The sequence below is a fragment of the Atheta coriaria genome, unplaced genomic scaffold, assembly GCF_025399875.1.
Source record: "Atheta coriaria isolate IRGN ID8LTWV9N9 unplaced genomic scaffold, Caltech_Dcor_3.1 hic_scaffold_8_pilon, whole genome shotgun sequence".
Lineage (NCBI taxonomy): Eukaryota > Metazoa > Arthropoda > Insecta > Coleoptera > Staphylinidae > Dalotia > Dalotia coriaria.
Window position 1 is genome coordinate 2,521,444 of NW_027045450.1, and position 20,084 is coordinate 2,541,527.

General features: G+C 35.0%; 4 protein-coding genes and 2 long non-coding RNA genes across 7 annotated transcripts in view; 2 read left to right on the forward strand and 4 right to left on the reverse strand.

Moving 5' to 3' along the window:
* LOC135797753 (uncharacterized) overlaps nt 1-10,634 on the reverse strand; it is a 57,126-nt gene extending 46,492 nt beyond the window's left edge. For both annotated transcript variants that reach the window (XM_065310261.1, XM_065310259.1), the window contains exon 1: nt 10,422-10,634. The gene's annotated coding sequence lies outside the window, so the exon portion shown is untranslated. The remainder of the gene's footprint in view (nt 1-10,421) is intronic.
* Nucleotides 10,635-10,729: 95 nt separating this feature from the next.
* Nucleotides 10,730-12,240, reverse strand: LOC135797756 (glutamate decarboxylase 2). The gene is made up of 6 exons (XM_065310264.1): nt 12,009-12,240; nt 11,705-11,956; nt 11,580-11,644; nt 11,441-11,519; nt 11,182-11,381; nt 10,730-11,117 (listed from the first exon to the last, which is right to left on the reverse strand). The coding sequence occupies exons 1-6, from the start codon at nt 12,105-12,107 to the stop codon at nt 10,796-10,798; spliced, it is 1,017 nt and encodes a 338-aa protein (XP_065166336.1). The 5' UTR covers nt 12,108-12,240; the 3' UTR covers nt 10,730-10,795.
* A 235-nt stretch (nt 12,241-12,475) lies between these two features.
* Nucleotides 12,476-14,040, reverse strand: LOC135797759 (uncharacterized). The gene is made up of 2 exons (XR_010549622.1): nt 13,889-14,040; nt 12,476-12,672 (listed from the first exon to the last, which is right to left on the reverse strand). It is a non-coding gene; the product is annotated as an uncharacterized lncRNA (long non-coding RNA).
* Nucleotides 14,041-14,177: 137 nt separating this feature from the next.
* LOC135797755 (uncharacterized protein B0303.7-like) lies at nt 14,178-16,326 on the forward strand. The gene is made up of 3 exons (XM_065310263.1): nt 14,178-14,869; nt 15,047-15,695; nt 15,752-16,326. The coding sequence occupies exons 1-3, from the start codon at nt 14,805-14,807 to the stop codon at nt 16,058-16,060; spliced, it is 1,023 nt and encodes a 340-aa protein (XP_065166335.1). The 5' UTR covers nt 14,178-14,804; the 3' UTR covers nt 16,061-16,326.
* Nucleotides 16,233-18,014, reverse strand: LOC135797757 (cysteine-rich hydrophobic domain-containing protein 2). Its single transcript, XM_065310265.1, has 3 exons — nt 17,754-18,014; nt 17,482-17,692; nt 16,233-17,422 (listed from the first exon to the last, which is right to left on the reverse strand). Exons 1-3 carry the CDS (start codon nt 17,876-17,878, stop codon nt 17,255-17,257), a joined length of 504 nt encoding a protein of 167 aa, XP_065166337.1. The 5' UTR covers nt 17,879-18,014; the 3' UTR covers nt 16,233-17,254.
* Nucleotides 18,015-18,096: 82 nt separating this feature from the next.
* Nucleotides 18,097-18,879, forward strand: LOC135797758 (uncharacterized). Its single transcript, XR_010549621.1, has 2 exons — nt 18,097-18,314; nt 18,371-18,879. It is a non-coding gene; the product is annotated as an uncharacterized lncRNA (long non-coding RNA).
* Nucleotides 18,880-20,084: the final 1,205 nt, after the last annotated feature.

A 20,084-nucleotide genomic window follows, 5' to 3' on the forward strand; every position in this document is an offset into this window, starting at 1 on the left:
TTGGCGGCGGAAATATAGTGCCTTAAATTGCGATCAAAAAGTGTCTATGAATTATTCCGGCGTTTTATGAACAATATGCATTTGTTCTTGCCGAGCGCAATAAAAATCTCATTTACCTTTTGTATGCGCACACGATGCAATTTATCGCGAATATGGCCGGGGCGGATTTTCATCGCGCATGCATGAAATGCGCTTTGTGCACATGCTCGCCGTATTATTCATAAAACAATCGATTCGCAACGAGAGGTTAAAATCTATGCAAAACATTCAACTAATTCGTTTTTACATCAAAGTAAAAACAAAACTAAATTTATGTATGAATGTTACTTTTGTCATTAAAATAAACGTTATGTTTATGAAATTAATTTAATATGAAAAGAATTAATTAAAAAATTTATTTATTGAATCGAACGTTTTTTTGGTTTTTCTATTTCCTGTTGGATCCGCTCGCTTTTAAAGTTTTTCAATCCGTGATGAAATTTTCAGGCGGATCGAGCACGTTTCAATTTCCCTGCATCCATGTGCACCAGACGTCCGGACCAAAACTCGCAGTTTGAATTTATCCGACTTTTAAAACCATCAAACCTCTTACCGTCGATTTTCAATCAAGTCTGTGCACTTTGCGATTCAAACACAACTAATTAAAAGTACAAACATTTTTCTTTCCTAAATGCAAATATTTTGTTTTAGCAAATGTTATGCACCGTACGCCGGTGAGCTTTAAATATTATAAAGCTCTACATCTGCTTAAAACTTGCGTTTCAACTTTGTCCATTTCCTTCCACGTTTATAGTCAACAATTACACTCACGCGCCCAACTTTCGCCATAAACTTGTTCATCTTTTCCCGGTGCACGTTTTTGTAACTTTACTCAGCTACTTATCTAATACTTTATCCGTGTTACAAAAAAATACAACGAAAAACTAAAGTTTTCAAAAATAAATTTAAAAAATAAAATATTTATCGACGTGATTTTGGGTGTGGGAGTAGGTTAACAGCTCCATTATCCGATGCGTGGTTGAGGTTACCGCCGCTTTCGAAATTAATAAACTTTTGCCCGGTTAGAGCAACAACCTAATGGAGTTTTGGTTAATGAGTTGTCGCGATGCGTGTCAACATCACTGATGTTGATATTAACAACATGTAAATTAATATAACACACTATGAAAGCGCGTATTACACTGATTCCGAGTAAATTTAACTCAAAAAACACACAAATTTTACGCAGGTTTGGAAGTGTAAAGTCGTAAAATTCACAATCGAATGTTCGCAAACTTCTCTGCCGTGAGTTGTGCAACAAAACAAGCAGTTTATTTTACTGCTCGGCTTGTTGTACCAAAGTTAAACCGCATTGTCGATATCTTGGCGCATTGCAACGTCTGCACATAAATTCCACCATCTTGTTCCGCTTCCGGAACTAGCTACCAGCGACACTCTACTTTATCTTATAAAGTTTTATGCATATTATTTATTTTTTCTAACAAAAACAGTTTTTTACAACTTACGCCATCTATGGTCGATTTTAAAACTAAAACTTGTGTAGATTTTATATTTTTGAGTTTAAGTATGCGTCAAGATGTGCAGCACATTAAAAAAATGTTACTTTTAATTAAAGTCGTTACGAAATGCAGACATTGAGACATTAAAACCCTTTAAAAGAGAAAAACTATAAAATGCAAGGCATAAACTTGCTTCCCGCACATAACTCACAGCAGAAACTTTGTCATAGACATAAACCTGTCATGTTGAATGCTGGCGTACAGATTAATCTGCGACACTTGCCAAAATTTCGGTCGGAATTGCAGTCAAAAAATCTGCAAGCGTAATTTTCGGAAATTTTACTTTCTGGGTAAAAGGCTTTTCACGTAAGTTAGCACGAGGGTTTTACTTTCGCCCCGCTTAGAAGGTAGGTAATATATTCGCAGCTAAGTTGCGCCAATATAAAAAGAAAAGGGCCGCAATCATTTCCAGCCCATTGCGCCATTATCGGCCAAACTATCTACACAAGAATGCCACCTGTGCAGAACCAAACTTTCCTAAGACACGTTACGTAACTTCTCCCCCGAAATAATGTAAAAATACATTTGTAATCAACTGTTTTTTGTCTTCTTTTACTTAGTATATATAAAACAGTAGATTATGAAACATAACAAGTTGCAAGCCTAGCCTGGGATCCAGAGGGAAAATATCGAATGCCCGGCGGGGACGAACAAATTGGAAGTAATTTTTTTAATCAGCGCGCACACAAACCCCGTCACCAGCGACGACAAAAACAAACGAAGTCACAATCAGCAAACTTTTATCCGCCGACTGCAATGGGGGAGGACGATTGACTCAATTAATACGCGGACGGAAAAAAAGCGGCGCGTTACCGGAAATGTAACAAACGTGTTACGCAACGTTTGTAACAGCGATGAGTATGCGAGCAAAAGCCAGCTAGAATCAATAATATTGTTTCACTGCGCCAAATCTAATTAATACAAACAATTCGCACAAAATGTGGGCGAAATTAAATCGTAATATGCACACGTGCCATGAACAATTACTAGTTTGTGATGTAACAATAATATATATTCGAGTGTATTGGAAAATAATAACTAAAAAAATATTTACAATTTATTTTATCTTCGGTTGCGGTTATCTCAAAAACTAAAAGAGGTAGAGCAGCAGGGATTGAATATTCTTAATCTATGGAAAATTCTCTATAAGATAGAACAAGAAAATTAATAAAGTTCGGGGTGTAAAGGTTTTGAAATCAAAGTTAAAAATGCGAAAAAATGAACATTTTCATTTTTTGACTTTTTTCGATAGTTAATATCTCGCAATTTAAAAGAGATAGAAAGGAGCGGATTAAAAATTCTTAATCTGCGGAAAATTCTCTATAAGACAAGATAAGAAAATAATTATAAATCGGGGTGTAACAGTTCTAAAATCGTTTTTAAAAGTACTAAAAAAATAGAATTTTCAATTTTTATCGAAATTTTGATTGCAAAATTCTCGTAAACTAAAAGCGATAGCAACTAACGAATAAACGGGGCCTAAAAATCGTGACTAAAAATACACAAAAACGCATTTTCATTTTTTATGAGTTTTTTTCGATTGCCATTAAAACTTAATCCAACCACCTGATTATGTTTGAAATAAAGCTTTTAATAAACGTTAAACACGACCAACCCCCCATTCAATCCCACCCTGATTCATACTTTTCAGAAATAACCTTGTCGCTTGACTAAACAAAAACATTTCTCTACGAATATTCAACACCATTCGACCATAACTTGCCACTTCACCGACCGTATTTTCATTCCGCACACATCCTCATTGCATACAACGTATACAACACCCCCACGCGCACCCCATACAACGAGTTACTCTTGAAGCCAACTCCAGCTCCAACTCGTGCTACTCCCGCAAGACCAAAATATACACTACAATAACAGCAATTGTAAACTTTACAAGTTGCGCGCCACAATACCGAATGCAGAGCAGAACAAGAAGAAGGTGTCCTGCGTTGCCACAGCAGCAAAAATAAGAAAATTTAAGGCGGGCGCGCCAGCAGAAAAGCGAGTTTAAAGTTTTCTGAGGGGTGTGCACCACCACAGTCCAGCGCGCTGCTGTGCGGGGAAAACTTCATTTATATGCATTTGCTCCTGGGTAGACGCTATTATTTTTTCCGCTGCTTCTTGTATAATTAAAACGAGAAGGTTGTAATTATGGCGGCGACGTCATTATTTTCAGGATATACTGAAGCGTCTTACAATGCGCACAAAGAGGTACATCCATAAGAATTACAGCCCCACGAACAAAAATGTAAATGTAATATTTAGAAAAGCGTTTTTTCGGCGGCGAATATTTTTATTATAATAATATAACGGACACGTAAATTAATTAAAACATGTTTCAGGCGGGTTTACAATAGGCTGAAATGTGCGTTATTTAATTTAATTAAAATTCATAACATTAATATGTTAATTTTTATTTTGGCAAAAAAAAAAATTCATGAAAAAAATGTAGTTTTAGGCATTATTTCCACGAATAAAGTTAAAATTATATAAATTTTAGTAAATTTTATTGTTTTCACAATAAATAAAATAATACATTCTAGTATATTAAGTATCAAGTGTAAAAATTGAGAAATCGTGACTAAAAGTGCAAAAAACAGCATTTTCATTTTTAATAACTTTTTATCGCAAATATCTTGTAAACTAAACACGATAGAAGGAAGCAGATTGAAGATTCAGAGGCTACAGAAAATTCTCTATAAGATATAATTTTAAAATAATTAAAATTCATGGTGTAAAGGTTCTGAAATTGTGACTAAAATGCACGAAAAAACGCATTTTTATGTTTTACAGTTTTTTCGATTGCGAATATCTCGTAAACTAAAAGTGATAGCGTCTAACGAATTGAAGATTCTAAATCTACGGAAAATTCTCTATTAGACAAAATAACAAAATAATTAAAATGCGGAGCATAAATGTTCAAAAAACGCGACTAAAGTGAAAAAAAAAACGTAACTTCATGTTTTACCATGTTTTCCGATTGCGAATATCTCGTAAACTAAAAACGATAGCCACCAACAAATTAAAGATTCTAAATCTACGGAAAATTCTCTTTGAAATCGAATAAAAAAAAACTAAAATTAAAATTAAATTTCGTATAAGTGTGTAAAATGATAGTTTTTTCCACATTTTTTCCAATGGAAATAAAATAAAGTTGATTCGTCTTCCAACCGTGACCAAAGTCTAAAAACAAATGGAAAAATGTTCCCGTCCGACGTTTTCCCTTGAGTTTTCGTTTTCCACACCCTCAACACGCGCCAGGTGAGCGAACGCGACCACCAAGTCAGCCGTCGGACCGATCGTCAATTCACATGTCAGCGGGCGCCACTTTCCGAATAACAATCGCTCGTCGATGTGCGATGATCCATTCGAATATGGACAATACCCCTCAACACCGTATTGATTTCATAGACAGACGACTTTTTCATCAATCATTAACAACCCACTTCATGTCCACTCTAATCACAATCTTTATTTATTTAAATTCCATTATTTCTCATTTTAAAATCGAAATAAAAATATTTCGGAATTTCACACGTCTGTCACTCGAAAATATTTATGTTGGTGTGTCACATGTTCGGGTTGTAATAGTTGAATCAGAAAAAAACACAACACGAAAAACGCAGCGTGGAGATAAATTATGTGCGCCGCTCTCGGCGATTTATTACCATACGTCAATTACATGTGTGATTGCGTTTCCGGCCCGGTCTGAATTATCGTTCGCAGCAGGCCGGGCATCAAGTGGAAGTGAAGTTAGGTTATGAAATGGCCGGCCGCGCGGAATTGAGTGTTGCGTTTGGTGGTCACACGTTCATTACGTTGCAATTTAACCAACGTGAAGACCACTCAGTGAAATACCAGCACATTATTCAACTTGAGTTAAAAAATTTATTTTTATTTTTTGAATTTTATGAAAGTTTCAGCAAGAGTTTTGTATTTTAAGCTCTCTGCTTTCAGGAAATTTAACTCCCGTGCCAGCAGCAGTGCAATGCGGCAATCTTGTACTCGAATAAAACTTGTAAGTTGTATTACAAAGAGTTTTACACGCTGAAATTTATTGTATGCAAGCGCGGTCATCACCGACGTCTTAGGCGTCGTAAAGTTGCCCGCCGGCGCTGTGCAAATATTTGTTTTGTGCCCAACTTTAAAGCACAACTTGTAAAAGTGTGTAAGAGATTACATTTATACAAAGTGATTGAAAGTCTTCTTTAGCGTCGAGGAGTGATGATTTATTAACTTTACTGTCACGAGACAGACAGCAATGACATAAAGATTGAAATTAATCCAGAACAACACATAATTTATCATCATTGTAAACAAATATTCTTACATTCTTAAAAGAAACAAATAAAAATTTTGATTTTGGAAGTTTCGATGATTTTTTGCTCGTTTTTTCAATATTTTTCAGTTTTTGAAAAAAAACGCAAATTTTTGTTTTTAATAAAACTAGAATATCTCCGAAAATATTAAATGTACATCAATGGCAAATATACCAAATCAAAGAGAATTTAATTCCGCATATTTTATACCAAATGGAATTTACAATTTTGTATTATTTTGCTAACAATAAGCAAAAAAAGTAACAAGTTCCAAGTGTCGCTAGTACTTTTCTACTTGTTTTTTCAATAATTTTGAAAAAACGCAATTTTTTTAATAAAATAAGAATATCTCCGTAAATATTAAATGTACATCAATGGAAAATATATGAAATCAAAGAGAATTTAATTCTCTATATTTTATACGTAGTGGAATTTAAAATTTTCTATTATTTTGCAAACAAAAAGCATAAAACTAACAATTTTCAAGTGTCGTTACAAATGTCTCAAAACGCGCGTTAAACGGAATTTTACTAAACGCAGATGAGCAAAAATTAAAGTCTAAATAATTAACCATAGTTCCACATAAAGTTTTGTGCCGGACAAACAGTTTTGGAAGTATAATACTGCATAATTCACAATGACTGCACGCAAAATAGCCACCGGCCCAAAAGTTACATCAAAATGAAAACTAATATCAAAGAGAATAAAGCAATTACCACATTTGAACTCGAAAATATATACTACTCCACTTGAAAATCCCCAAAACGGAAAAAAAATCAAAAATTTTATAGTTAAATCTGCACGAATGCAAACCGGACATGTTTTTTCGATCAAAAATCGCTGCTCAACTTTAACCAACAAACAAATTTCATTTATTGTTTCAGAGTAACACGCACGTCGCGTACTATTTTTTTGCGTCGCTGGTGTTGTCTGTGTATGCATGGTTTTTTTATTCGTATGAACAAGTGCGGTAATTTGAGCAACAAACGAAATTACACGGCCACTCGTTCGCGGCGATTTCCATCCGCATTCGGACAGAGTGTGTAACATTACTTCGCTTCATAAAATATGAGAGCAGAGCGGATGCAAAATAAATAGGCGCTGCGGATCGATACGCCGCTCGATTTTATTGTCGAAAAAACCTTTAGGTTTAAATCCTAAAGCCCGGTGAATTATTAAAGTCTTTTTCCCAATGGGCTCGCAATTCGCAATCGGAATTTACGACTCGACCGCAGATTTACATAGAAATTTCACGTGAATAAAGATTAAATATAGTATATTATGTATCACGTGCGTAAAAGGGAGTTTTTCTCACGAGTTTAATGAATCGAGTGTTTAACAACGTTTAGCCACGTAATGTTTACGCTATTTTCTCTACTTCCACTTTATTTCTACGTTAAAATTTTTGTATTTGAACTTTTTATTTTAAATTTTCGAAATTCGCTCACGCATTACTAGAAAATGTGCAGACGTAAGCTCCACCCCGTGACTAAAACCCGTGACTAAAGTATTTTAGTCACGACTTTGGCAGTCAGTGTTTAAAGTACACTTTTTATGTCTCAAAACCATAGAAAAACTGGCGTAGAAAAAAAAAACTAAATTTAATAGTGTGGAGTGTATTATAAGTTGACAAATGCGTTCGCAAAATTGATTTCATTAACCGAACAAGCTTTTGCAATCTGAATTTATGTGTCGTAATAAAAACGTGTATCGGCGACATGAATAACAAGCAATGTGTCAAGACTCTCTAAGGTCTATTGACTTTGCACATAAATGCGCATTACAACAATTTGTGAACATGCGTTTGCTCTTACACCAAATCCACGTGCGTACGAATAAAATATTTCATAATCCCCAAGTGAATAATCTCAAAAAACACGTTAATGTAAAAAAAAAAACAAAAAAATATTTATTTATTTATTCCTGTAGAAATGTCAAATAGAATTTTATTAGATTTGCTTGAGACTTGTGACGAAATGAAGACATCATTCAGTAAAAGAGCAAATAAAGCAACGGAGAGAGGTGAAACGCACGCACAGGAAAATCCTGAATTCACTCATCCTCCCTCGGTGTGTATGTTTGCGCGCAACTTTAATAAACGTCGACGTCGCGCCTGGAAGACTTAGAGGCCTAAAAGACTAGCGCCGTTGCACAACCTGACATTCTACTCAATAATTAAATTTACTCATCATGCCATGGCATCATGATGTCGTGCCATTCACGACGAATTATCCAACCTATACACTGTAAGTCTCAGTCTTGCAATGACGCCGCGAAGCAATTTTCTTGCTCGCGAAATGAACAAATGCATAAATAATGATTATATTTAATTCAGGCAAACGATGAACTCGACTGTCGCGTACTTCTTACCCCATTCAAGCGACGCTGTCAGCCATCTTTGACTCCTTCAACTTTTTTTCTCCGCTTTTAAATGTTTTTTTCACAGCAATTTGCAAACGCGCGCGTTAATGAAAGTAATTATTAAAACTTGATGAAACAACGCGTTCGTGGAAGTAATTAAACTTGGTGTTAATTAAAAACGTCACAAACACAATCGATACGCACGCAATTGATGAATTCGTATTTTCATTTACAATATTTACAAATAAAACGCGATAATGTGTGCAGTAAAGTGAAATTTATGAGTTTTATCGTCGGCATTTCGCAATTTCTTAGTGGGAAAGACAAGCCGGCGACAGGGACATGTCCTGGAAAATGCGTTTCCTTCGTCGCCGGCGCTGCAATTACCGAAAGCCTCACTAACCGCAAAGTGACGTATACAAAGTGACGTCGGTCTATTTTAACGCCCTTGCATTATACGAAATTAACTCGTAATGTGCGAAATTAAGTGTCCCACAGCTCGCTGCGACGAATTTTCGAGGACGTGGGACACGAAATTGCAAACCGCGACACGTCCCAGCCATTAATTGGCATCAGCGCTCTTTAAAAATACAATTAAACATATATTTAGTTGGGAGCGAGTTTCAAAGTGTTTCTAGTGACATCTAAACGTAGATTATAGTAATAATAAACGTAGAAAAGAGAATATTAAGTAACAAGTGGCTAAAAGGGAGTTTTAGTCACGAGTGTAGCAAGCGTTTAATCAATCGAGTGTTTAACAACGTTTAACAATGTTTTTGCCATACTATGAGCAAATATGTAAGCGAAAGCTCCCCCTCCATGACTAAAGCCCGTGACTAAAGTACTTTAGTCACAAGCGTGTATAAAATATCACTTTTTGTGTCTCAAAACCGTGAAAAACCGACGTTTTAATGATGAAAACAGAAAAAATAAATAAAAACGTCACTGATGCCGCGGGTAAAAAGCTATTAGAGTATATTTTACAAAATTTAATGCACTTAATATAATAAATTTTATTAAAAACATATTAATTCAAATAAATGCAACTCAAAATAAATAAACTAGTTTCAATGGTCGTTTGTCCCGTAAATGTAAAATGTTTATCAACGTCAAAAACAAACACAACTTGACCAAAGTCAACTCAAGTATACTATTTCTACACACTCGAGATATGAGAAACTGTAGTGTGATATTAGCGTTAGTTGTGACCTCGTTAAAGGTGAGGAGTACTCTTCAAGATATACAACTCACACTTACACTAGAAATAATATTTTCTGCACCAATTTATACCAAGAAATATTAAAAATAAAACTAAACGCATTCAAGTAATACATTTGCAAATGCACTCGGTTGAAATGTCTTCACATCTGCATAGTACAATCTAGAAATGTAACGAATGGCGTCCTGGGAGCACTCCACTCACAAGTGTTCGAATAATATATAACAATAACAATTGCATCTGCAAAGTTGCTACTGCACGCCGGGTCTGTATTAAATTTTGAGTTTATTTCCACCAGAACTTGTTGAACGTTATATCTAGAGTTTATGCTACGAAGACAACCAGCAGCAGCGAGAAAAAGTAAAGAAGTTCATTTGTATGCTTATTAAATTTATTTTTATTTTCTAGCGAGAATCTTTTCAAAAATAAATCTTCTTTATGGTTTATCGACTTGTTAAAAGTACCCTAATGCGTGATTATAACGGCATGGCATTAAAACACAAATTTATATCTTAAACACTTCCGCTTGTGATGTAAAAGACAGAGAGAAGGTAAGAAACACTTTTCCTGTTTTTCGCCGCCGGCGGGTGGAAAAGCAGCCATAATTCAAGAACGCGCATTTGCAACCGTGGCTTATTCTCCTACCAACGAATGAAGAAAGAAAGAAAAAAAAGACGCCAAAACCGTTTCTGTTTCCGTTTCGGGAGAAAGATATTTTTTTATTTTTTATTTTGTTGCGTAATGTTTGCGCCGCTTTAAGTTTACATTTTCGTTCAAAGCAAAGGTCGCAATAAAGAAAATGTTTCATCTTCGAGTGACAACCGCGACAAAGTTAGTCTTACGAAATTTTCAACTCCAAAACCGAATGAAATCTTAGTAGCTCATTTCCGCATATTACGATCGTCATAAATCTTCATATAATAATATAATCCATTAACAAATAAACTTTATACGACTTACTTGCGAGGCTCGTCGAGATGAACACTTACTCGTGATCCCCCATTCGAAACTGTCTTTGAACCGCATCATTGCGGCATCACAATAACCGTTAAAATAATGTAATTTTAATTTTAATTAAAGCCGTTACGCGTCACGCTCAACCCGATCGCGAAACTCAACTGAACTGAAAGAAAAAGAATAAACTATAAAACGCAACATAAACGTGAAATACGCCGAGTAAAACCGGTGTGATACCTTATCTTATCTTCGCGCAGCGCACGAAACAAAAACGTAAACAAACCTCGCATCGCACAAGAATGCGCAGAGTGTAAAAGGTAAATATTCATTTTATTCCGCATCGCAGCGCCATCTATTTACTAAAAATTGTACTAAATCTATACTTGTTCTCCATACTCGATGATTTTTTTGATAACATACTCCATGTCTTCTGGAGTGGTTTGCGGATGACATGTGATTACAAACCGGAAGAAATTACCGTGGTTCTTCACTGGTTGGTAGCCAATCATCAATGTGCCTTCACGCACCATTTTTTCTTTGATTTTAGGCGCGATTTTATACAAATCTGACCACCATGAATCAGTTTCAGCCTGATTACGCATTTTGGTTGGTATGTACCAGAAACAGATGCATGCCGTTTCAATTTCGGGGATTACAAGACGAAAACCAGGCGTGGATTTGATTTTTTCATAAAAATATCTAAAATTTTAGGCAAAAATTAAAATTAAAATTAAAAATTAAAAAAATGTTTTTTATGTGTTACCGAGCACTTTCTATGACATTATCTATATAAGATGAAAAACCATCATCTCCACGTGCTTTCCACATGACCCAGAGTTTAAACGCGTCGACTTTTCGACCGCATTGAATACTTTTGTCGCCTGTGTCATAACGCACGTCGTAATGTTTGTCTTGTTGGAATAAATAACTAGCAGCAGCTGAGTTACACTCATGCATTAAATTCTAAAAGCGTAGAGATTATACAACGTGAGAGTAATTTCATACTAGTATTCATTTCTTACTTTATGACGTGTGAGGAATAATGAGCATTGTAACGGTGCTCCCAGCATTTTATGCGGGTTCCAAGCAATGCTATCGCTCCTTTAATTATGAAAATGTTTAATTTTTTAGGCGTATTTCTTTGTTTTATGTTTTACTTACAATTCAACACCGGATAATTTTTGCCGGTGTGTTTTTGATAGTATGAGTGTCCCACCAAAACATCCCTACAATTTATTTGTTAATATTTTTATCAAAATAAAATAAAAATTGATATTTTTAATTACATCAACATGCATCCATATATTATACTTCTTACAAATACCAGAGATTTCATTTAGGGGATCAATGGCGCCCAAAACAGTGGTACCAACTGTTGCATTCACAAATAACGGTACTTTACCACTTTTTATACACTTTTCCACTGATAATTCCAATTCTTCTGGTATCATTCTACCCAAATCATCAGATTTTACTTTGATGAGGTTATCAATACCGAAACCCAACCAGTGCATACCTTTTTGAATGGAATAATGCGCCTTAAATGCTTAAAAATTAATTTTTGCATATTTTTAGGGGAAAAAAACTAACCTGATCGGAAGTAAAACATACTAATGGCGGTAAACCGCATAAACCTTGACTTTTTACCTCCGGATACTTTTGGAATCTAGACATTACCATTCCATACATGTTTGATAGACTTCCGCCTGGCGTAAAAATACCATCGCCATCTTTATACCCGAAAATGTTTAATGCGTGTTGAATGACATAACTTTCACAAAGGGTAAACGCAGGCGCTACTTCGAAAGTATGTTGGTTTGTGTTTAAAGCTTCTGAAATCCACGTAGCTCCCAATCCGTATAAATCCACACCGCCATATAATTGATTTCTAAAATGTGTGTGTCTTGTTTTGACGCTATGACGGATAACATCCCGGCATAGATTTAATAATTCCTCAGTGGATTTAACTGTTTTATTCAAATCTAAATCGATTTTTTCTAAAATTTAAATTTTTTCGGATTATTTCTAATATTTTTGTTTGATTTTTTAATTCTCACCTTAAGTTCTTCAGGATCTACATAATTAGTCACAGATTGACTGTTGGTATCAACAATAACGCACTCTTCTTCAAGAAGTTTATAGATTGATTTCAGAAAGTGTAACTCTTTGTCTTCAGACATGTTTGCCGCTTTGGTAGGTGATGTTGCCCGAACGGTTCGAGCGCGAATGAGCGCCGGCGACCCGGTTTGTGGGCCTATGAAAGCCGATATTGTGTACTCAGTACTTACATACTCGTAATGAACGGTTAATTGATCATTCATACGAACATGCACAAGCCATAAACGGAATAGTTCAATAACAATTCCATGTATGATAAATTAATTGCGTTTAAAATGCGTTAAGTCCGTTAAAGCGCTGAAAATTTCCATTGTAAACTAAATCTTTGAAAACAACTTTTGTTGCAACAAAAATTATTGTTGTTTGAAACGCCGAGCACTTAAAATCGTCTACCTGTGCACAATTTGAGTGGCTCGTAATTGTAATTGTAATTGAACTTTAATTCATGTAATTATTTAATTTTTGGAAATAAAATATTTATAGATTTTAATAAAGTTTGTTTTATTAATGTTCTGATGCAATAATGCGTTAAATTTATTTGATTATATTTTGTATGCGGATGTGTTCTATTAGAGCAAATTGTAGTTCATGATCTTTTGCATGATCAGCGATAATAATATAATGTTTAAACGAACAAATGCGTAAATCCAGTTGTAACGAGATAACAGCGACATTTACTTAGCAGCTGTGCGTAATTATAATTTAAGTACCGATTATAAAATCCAAAAGTTTGAAGAGATTAACTTTGAAGCTTGGTCCAAAATACTTAAAAAACCATGCTTGTTATTTTTTAACAAGTAGTAACAATAACACAACAATGCGCGAATATTTTTCGTTAAAACGTGCATCTTAACGCCACCTTTTGACGCTTTAGAAAGTAGCAGCGGAGTCCTCCGCGAAACTAGTTCCGCCGCAAAAATCAAGTTTTTCTATGAGGCAGTGAGCCATGCATATGAGTCAGTGAATTTATTAGCACTCAAACGCAAAGTCATCCGTATCGGTGTTGGCGCGCCAACTTCACACGTACTGGTGCGGACAATTTGCACAACACAGCATAAATGAATAGCATTTTAGCTGTACTTTGAGAAATTCACGTATAGATGCTGCTACCATGTACTTTTTCAGATATATTTAAACCAGATTAAACAAACTGTGATAGTAAATGTATAGAAAAGTGCGAATTTTCTAGAATATGTGAAATTAGTGTGAAAATTTGTTAAAAATGTTAGGTTATGACCGGTCAAATTTCCGCATCGCAAATTTGTGATTACTCATTATTTGAACAAGCGCACATGATAAATTATATATCAAAATCTAGAGAATTAATTTGTTTATAAATATATACAACTCACAAATTGATATTGTTGTTTTTTCTTAACAAAAACTCGAATTCGAACAGGACACAAAACGGCTGTTGCACAAAACGACGCTTTAGTGGTCAGCAACCCACCATACACGCAAAAACTTTCAATTGCATATATACCTACTACAAAAATTTTATTTAATCAATGAAAACAAATACAAACACCATTTTATTTGCCATAAAAGATAATTTATTCTATTTGCAATGTACATGTGCGATAGATAAATTTAGTCCGTCCTCGAGTGTTATTGCATTCATTCACGAAGGTTAATATAATAAGCAAGTTTCCTTCAGCATGTCTCGTCACACTCAGTCGCCTTGCATAAACGCATCGCTTTCTATCCGACAACCACATCGCTAATGATGTAAGATGTTGGATGTAACCGTTGTAACCGACGTAACCGTCACCACACCGAGCCGAAACTCCCAACTCTCAATTCTCAACGAAACGAAACATTTAATTTACTTGTTGCTTTCCGCTGCGCGCTGCACAATAAACGCTATTTGTATACCATCCACACGTATCAATAAATTAATAATAATAACATTTGATATTTCTGTGTGTGTGTGTGATTATTGTTATAGAGTTTACTCCAACGGCGTAAACAAATAAACAAATTCAGTTTTCTGATTGTAACACGAACAATAATCACAACCTAACCTCGCAATTCATCATCTGGTGCTTGTCATTTGTTATCGTTTTTGTTTAAACAATCTATCGAGTGATATTCACGGCGCTGGGTGGTATTATATTGTGATAATTATAGATAATTACTTAATTGCCAACGGCGGATATTATATTCAACGAAAGTGAAACATTCGTGCTGGGCGTTAATTAGTTCATGCAATTTGCGGTGATGGTGATGAATGCGTAGTAAAGTTAACATTGGTTGGATTATTCATCGATGAATAATATGAGGATACCAACACGGCGAGCTCCTACGGTCGAGGAAGCTCGTCGATCTCAAAAGTAAGTTTTGTGAAAAAAAGTTTTTAATCAGTTTTTTGTTAATTACTCGTAAACGCAATAAGTTAGAATCAAATTTCTTTCAAACGTTGGTTCAGAATTAAATTCTGCATATAATAGTGAAGAAATTATTCTTTTATATTTGTTCAATAAAAAGTTATCACGCTTTTTGTGTTTCAGCAATAAAAATCAAAAGAAAGTGCCGCCTCCACGTCCGCCACCACCAAATTTCGGCCTGGCAAAGAGTAAATCAGCATGGAGTATAACTCAGCCTGATAATACAGCCTCCCTGATAGAATGGAGTCCGCCAAACTCGCCGAAACCAGCTTATTCGCACAAACAGTTCAACGGCAGCGTTTCGAGTTCATTCAGCAGCAGTACAAGCAGCCTAGCTTCCAGTAAAAAGAGCTACGAGTTTGAAAACGCTAGTGATTGGCTTCAGGTGTCAAATAGTGCTTTTTACGCTAAAGTACAAGCACCACCGGTGCCTCGAAACGCGAATAATAATCTTGGAAGCACAAAAATCGGTCCTGGACCAACAATAATTCGGCCTGCACCGCCGAAAAAGAAAGCTTTAAGGCCTACATCATCTGCTTGCACATCCAGAGAAGTATCTCCATTACCCGGGTATTTTCAACCTGGAGGATTATCAACTCCAACTTCCAGTGTGACTGGTTTGAATCTACATCAAAATTTGTTTGATAATTCACCACCTATGCCTAATATACCTCCACCAAGTCCACCAAAAGATGTTAAAGATGTTGTTGTGCCCTTTGGCATCGCTTTATATGACTACAACAGTGGACAAAGTGGAGATTTACAATTTTCGGTAAAAAAATTAATTTTTTTTACGATTTTTCTTATAAATATGTTGAATTTTTACAGATAAACGATGTTATTTACTTAACACGTAAAATAAATGACGAATGGTTGATGGGCCGCACAATAGACGACCGTGAAGGAATGTTTCCGAGTAATTTCATTGATATACAAGTGCCCCTCGATGAAAATTCAAAAGTTCGAGCGTTGTATGATTTCGAAACAAACATCGCGGGTGATTTGCGCTTTAAAACCGGCGATAGCATCACAGTATGCAGGGTTATCGATGCCAGTTGGCTAGAGGGCGAGTGTAATGGCAAACGTGGCCAGTTTCCAGCAAATTTCGTCGATAGAATACCGAGTAATTTAAAATAACGCACATAAGTAGATTTTGGTACTTATGAATCATTTTCTTTTGTATAAATTGTAAATTGAAATGATATCATGTGAAAACTGTGATCGATATTTATGAACTTGCAAGATAATCTTACATATTTAAAGTGCCTTAGAGAAGAACCGTCCGGTTTACACAAATTGATGAATGTGATAAATGTTACGCTAACTTTTATTGTACACTTACTCTGCGCAACCGAAATTCCAAAACGTTAACGAGATTAAATAAACTTAATACTATAACATAAGATTACGTCTTTTATCGATCGATAAATAATTACACTCCGTTTGGCTACAACTCCCATCCGCGAAACATAATAATATTCGAGTAATATGTAAACAATTAAACTTTTTATCAACTTTTGTTAAGGTTAAAGCTGTCGTCATTAATCTACACGCTTTGTAATGTACCACACGTAATATAATTTTTTGAAATTGTTGGGAAATGTAAATTCCAGCGATATGCAAACGGTTTTCTGAAATTATTTAACATAATAATGAATAATTGACTCGGAAATGTTATTTTGTGTGGAATTTACAGCAAACTGCAACATTTGTGACATTTTCCAACATTTTTAGATAGTATTTCATGAAAAACTTGCAAGTTTTATCAAAATATCCGCAACATAACCAAACTTTTCACAAAATCAAGCTTAAAAGTCACTTATCTGTAATAATTCGCCAATAATTTTGGTGTTTGCTTGCATTTGCTTATCTAATCCCTGCTGAGTGATAAAATTCCCCCCTACTAACTGGTACCGTTACAATTTCAGCGTGTTCACTTAATGAATATTAGATAAAACGTTAATCGCTATAGAATTTGATAATAATATCACATTTACTTTATGTACAAATTCATCTTCATCATGCTTAAATTGAAAATTAAGTTTAAATTAAGCTGGGTATAGTTAATGTACACAATTATTCGATTCCGTGATTCGTTAAAGACCTACCACTCTTGGCACAACAAACAATCATCGCCGCCCCCACGCGTTAAATATGTACATTTTCATCTGAGTTTCTGCTCTGTTAACAAAACAAGAATAATTACTATGTATGGTTGGACGAGCAGGCGAACATCACCGCGTAATTCGCATATTGTTATAAATAATTAAATAAAGTTAATAGTAGGTGTGTTAGGTGTATAGTTACTGACTGCATTGCACTGCCAGAATGCTAGTCGGGCCTGTAAATTGGTATTTTGGGCAAAAACTCAATCAGTATCACATATTCCATCATCGAGGACGAATCACAATGCTGTTTGGATAAACGCCAATGCAGACCAAGCTTGTGATACAAATAACTGTTCTCCCATTCCAGTAATTTGTTTAATGAATGCTGTGTCTAGAAAATATTTGATTTTGTGTAAAAATGTAAAAAAACAAAATGTCTGACTGTATTACCCTTTTGCTAAGGCAGATAACTGGCCATAAGGAGCACCCAAGTGTACAGCAACAGCATAAACATCCACAGAACAACCATTTTACATTCACAGGTAAAGTCTTCTTGAGTACACTGTTGATTCTCAGCACAGTTTCTTTAAACTCTTCTGGTGCTACTCTGGACACCAAACCACTGGGAAATTCCACACAGAACCTATTACTCAATCCAAATCTAAAAGAATATGGTGTTTAGTAATTTGTATTGACGAGTTATTTAATAATTAAATGCTTACACAGTCATGTTCCCAGCTCCTCGAATGATAACTGGATCTGGCACCAGTGTGACTTCAGCATGCTCAACATCTTCAGCTGAGTTTTCTTCCTCATTCTCGTAGTAGATCGCATCGAAGCCTTCCATTAGAGATTAGCATACACTGGACGATAGCATCTAGTCTAGATTATTGTTTGATTGTGGTGTTTGCTGGTAGATTCTTAAATTCTTAAATAATAAATGTATTTGTTCATTGGACTGATACAACTTGACGGACCATTGTGTTTGTGTTGTCGTCAGGGGGCGCCACGTGACGGCGCAAAATGGAAAATATTTTTAAATTATCATATTCACATGTATAATTAAATAATAAATAGTTGTACTATAATTATTTACAATGAAATGAATAGTTTATAATGTTATATATTAAATATATTGTATTTTTAGTTTAAAACACATCAAATAATCGGTAAACTTCGATTTGATTCGTACTTATGTTGTGTTGTCATGAACTTAACCCAAAAACTTTCACTAAATGAATTCTTTGTAATAATGTCTAATAACTTACCTCCACCACCAAAAGGTAAATAATTACATGTTAAAATAAGTTAATTTAGACTTATTTTATTCTTTTAACAGCCTCAGGGCCGCCAATATTACCTCCTGGAGCCGGTGGTCCTTTACCTCCAAATGTAACACCTGGCTGGAATGATCCACCAAATTTATCAGCAATTAGCAGTCCAGGACAATCAGGACCGAAACGTCTTCTTAACAAAAGAGTACCCTTTCCAATGAGTCCCAATCCAAATCCTCAAAACAATCCTGATCCAATTGATTCCAATATTAATGATTCAACTCTGACTGAAATCACTAACAACTTTTTTCTTGCAATTCACCACCTGCCAAATAATACTGCATTAAAGAAAGATATGGAAAGGTTTACTACTAACTGGAAGGATATATCAAACAATCAAGAAGTAAAGGATATGTTACTGCAGGCTTCTCATGCTGTGAAGAATCAGGATATTGTGCAATGTGAGAATATTCATAAAAATCTCTCACAAATTCCAGCTGCTGGGTGGTTCACATTATTTTTACATAGTATTATTATGTCTTTACCTAATAAAATGTAAATTTATACTTGTAAATGCTTTTAACTATATAATATTAATAAAACATGCGAAAATAAAACGCGTTGCCTTTGTGGTTTCAAAAGTCTAGGTGTATACTTGGCTGCCTAACACGCATATAGTTACAAAAGTTGCGCATAGAGTGTACTAGCGTGTCTAAAACTAAAATAAAATAAGAATAATTTATTATTCAGTTTTTAGATTTGGGTTAATGCACAATAGACTTTGGAAATGTTGGCGCAGTGGCTTTAATATTAGTTGTACCGCGCATATTGCTTTTAATGCATGAATAATTAACGAGATTTTAAGGACTGCGCGGTTAATAAGTTGCAAAGTGAAGAGCGGGAGAAATTCAGGGTTCGGAGTCAGTGCTCTTATAGAATATTTAATTACAAACCATTATCAAAAGGCTCTCCTAGTTGGATTTACTTGTATAAATGTTTTATTGATTGATGAATCATTTTTCTAGTTTAATTCATCCACCCGCATTGTTCGAGCGCATAAATTAATATCAATTCAAGTGGTTTTTATTGTTTTATTAAATTCTTCTTTAAAAAAAACATAGAAAAAATAACAGAAAGTATCTTTACGTAATGATTACTGACTGCTGAGGTTTAAGAAAGTTTACCAAGTTTTTCTCCGGCGTTGTGCGGATGGTGACAATACAAATTGTCAAATGTCAACACATAAGAAGTCTTTTCATCGCGCACAATTTATCGGAATTGAAAAAGTGTGTATTTTTAAAGAGCTCGCTGGGGAATACAACGACTGCCTTCGTTGACGCGCGGCGCAGCAATGCTCACACCCTTCAACGTTTTTTTTTTTATTCCAGTTTCCTCCGGCCAGATTATGCGAATCGAATAAATTTACGCACCGTGAAGCGCCAATAAAAAATTCTAATATCGCGCACGATTTAAGTTATATTTGCATAAATATTTTAACATATATTGAGTACTTCCTCTAAAAAAATTTATTTTTGTTACCTGAAAACGGTTTAAATGCATTTTCAATATTTTTTCGTTGTATTATGCAACATTTTGAATGAATTTATGATTTGTGCACTGAAATGTATACATTCTGATAAGCTAACACGCAAATCGTGAACAAATATAGAAATATGTTCGTTGTGTGGTTTTTTAAGTGAACACAAGAGTGTTATCTGCATAACGACTGAAAGAACAGTCGCAGCTCCGAAAAGGGGCGCAAAACTGACGCACTGAACC

Bases quoted from the DNA above. Each gene is read 5' to 3' on its own strand.
- LOC135797755 (XM_065310263.1), top strand. From the start codon at position 14,805: ATGAATAATATGAGGATACCAACACGGCGAGCTCCTACGGTCGAGGAA. The intron at 14,870-15,046 runs GTAAGTTTTGTG...TTTGTGTTTCAG, and splicing joins GAAGCTCGTCGATCTCAAAA to CAATAAAAATCAAAAGAAAG. The intron at 15,696-15,751 runs GTAAAAAAATTA...GAATTTTTACAG, and splicing joins GTGGAGATTTACAATTTTCG to ATAAACGATGTTATTTACTT.
- LOC135797756 (XM_065310264.1), bottom strand. From the start codon at position 12,107: ATGTATGGAATGGTAATGTCTAGATTCCAAAAGTATCCGGAGGTAAAA. The intron at 11,645-11,704 runs GTAATTAAAAAT...AATAAATTGTAG, and splicing joins ATATATGGATGCATGTTGAT to GGATGTTTTGGTGGGACACT. The intron at 11,382-11,440 runs GTAAGAAATGAA...CTACGCTTTTAG, and splicing joins TATTCCTCACACGTCATAAA to AATTTAATGCATGAGTGTAA.
- LOC135797757 (XM_065310265.1), bottom strand. From the start codon at position 17,878: ATGGAAGGCTTCGATGCGATCTACTACGAGAATGAGGAAGAAAACTCA. The intron at 17,693-17,753 runs GTAAGCATTTAA...ATATTCTTTTAG, and splicing joins GGAGCTGGGAACATGACTGT to ATTTGGATTGAGTAATAGGT. The intron at 17,423-17,481 runs GTAATACAGTCA...AATATTTTCTAG, and splicing joins TTATCTGCCTTAGCAAAAGG to ACACAGCATTCATTAAACAA.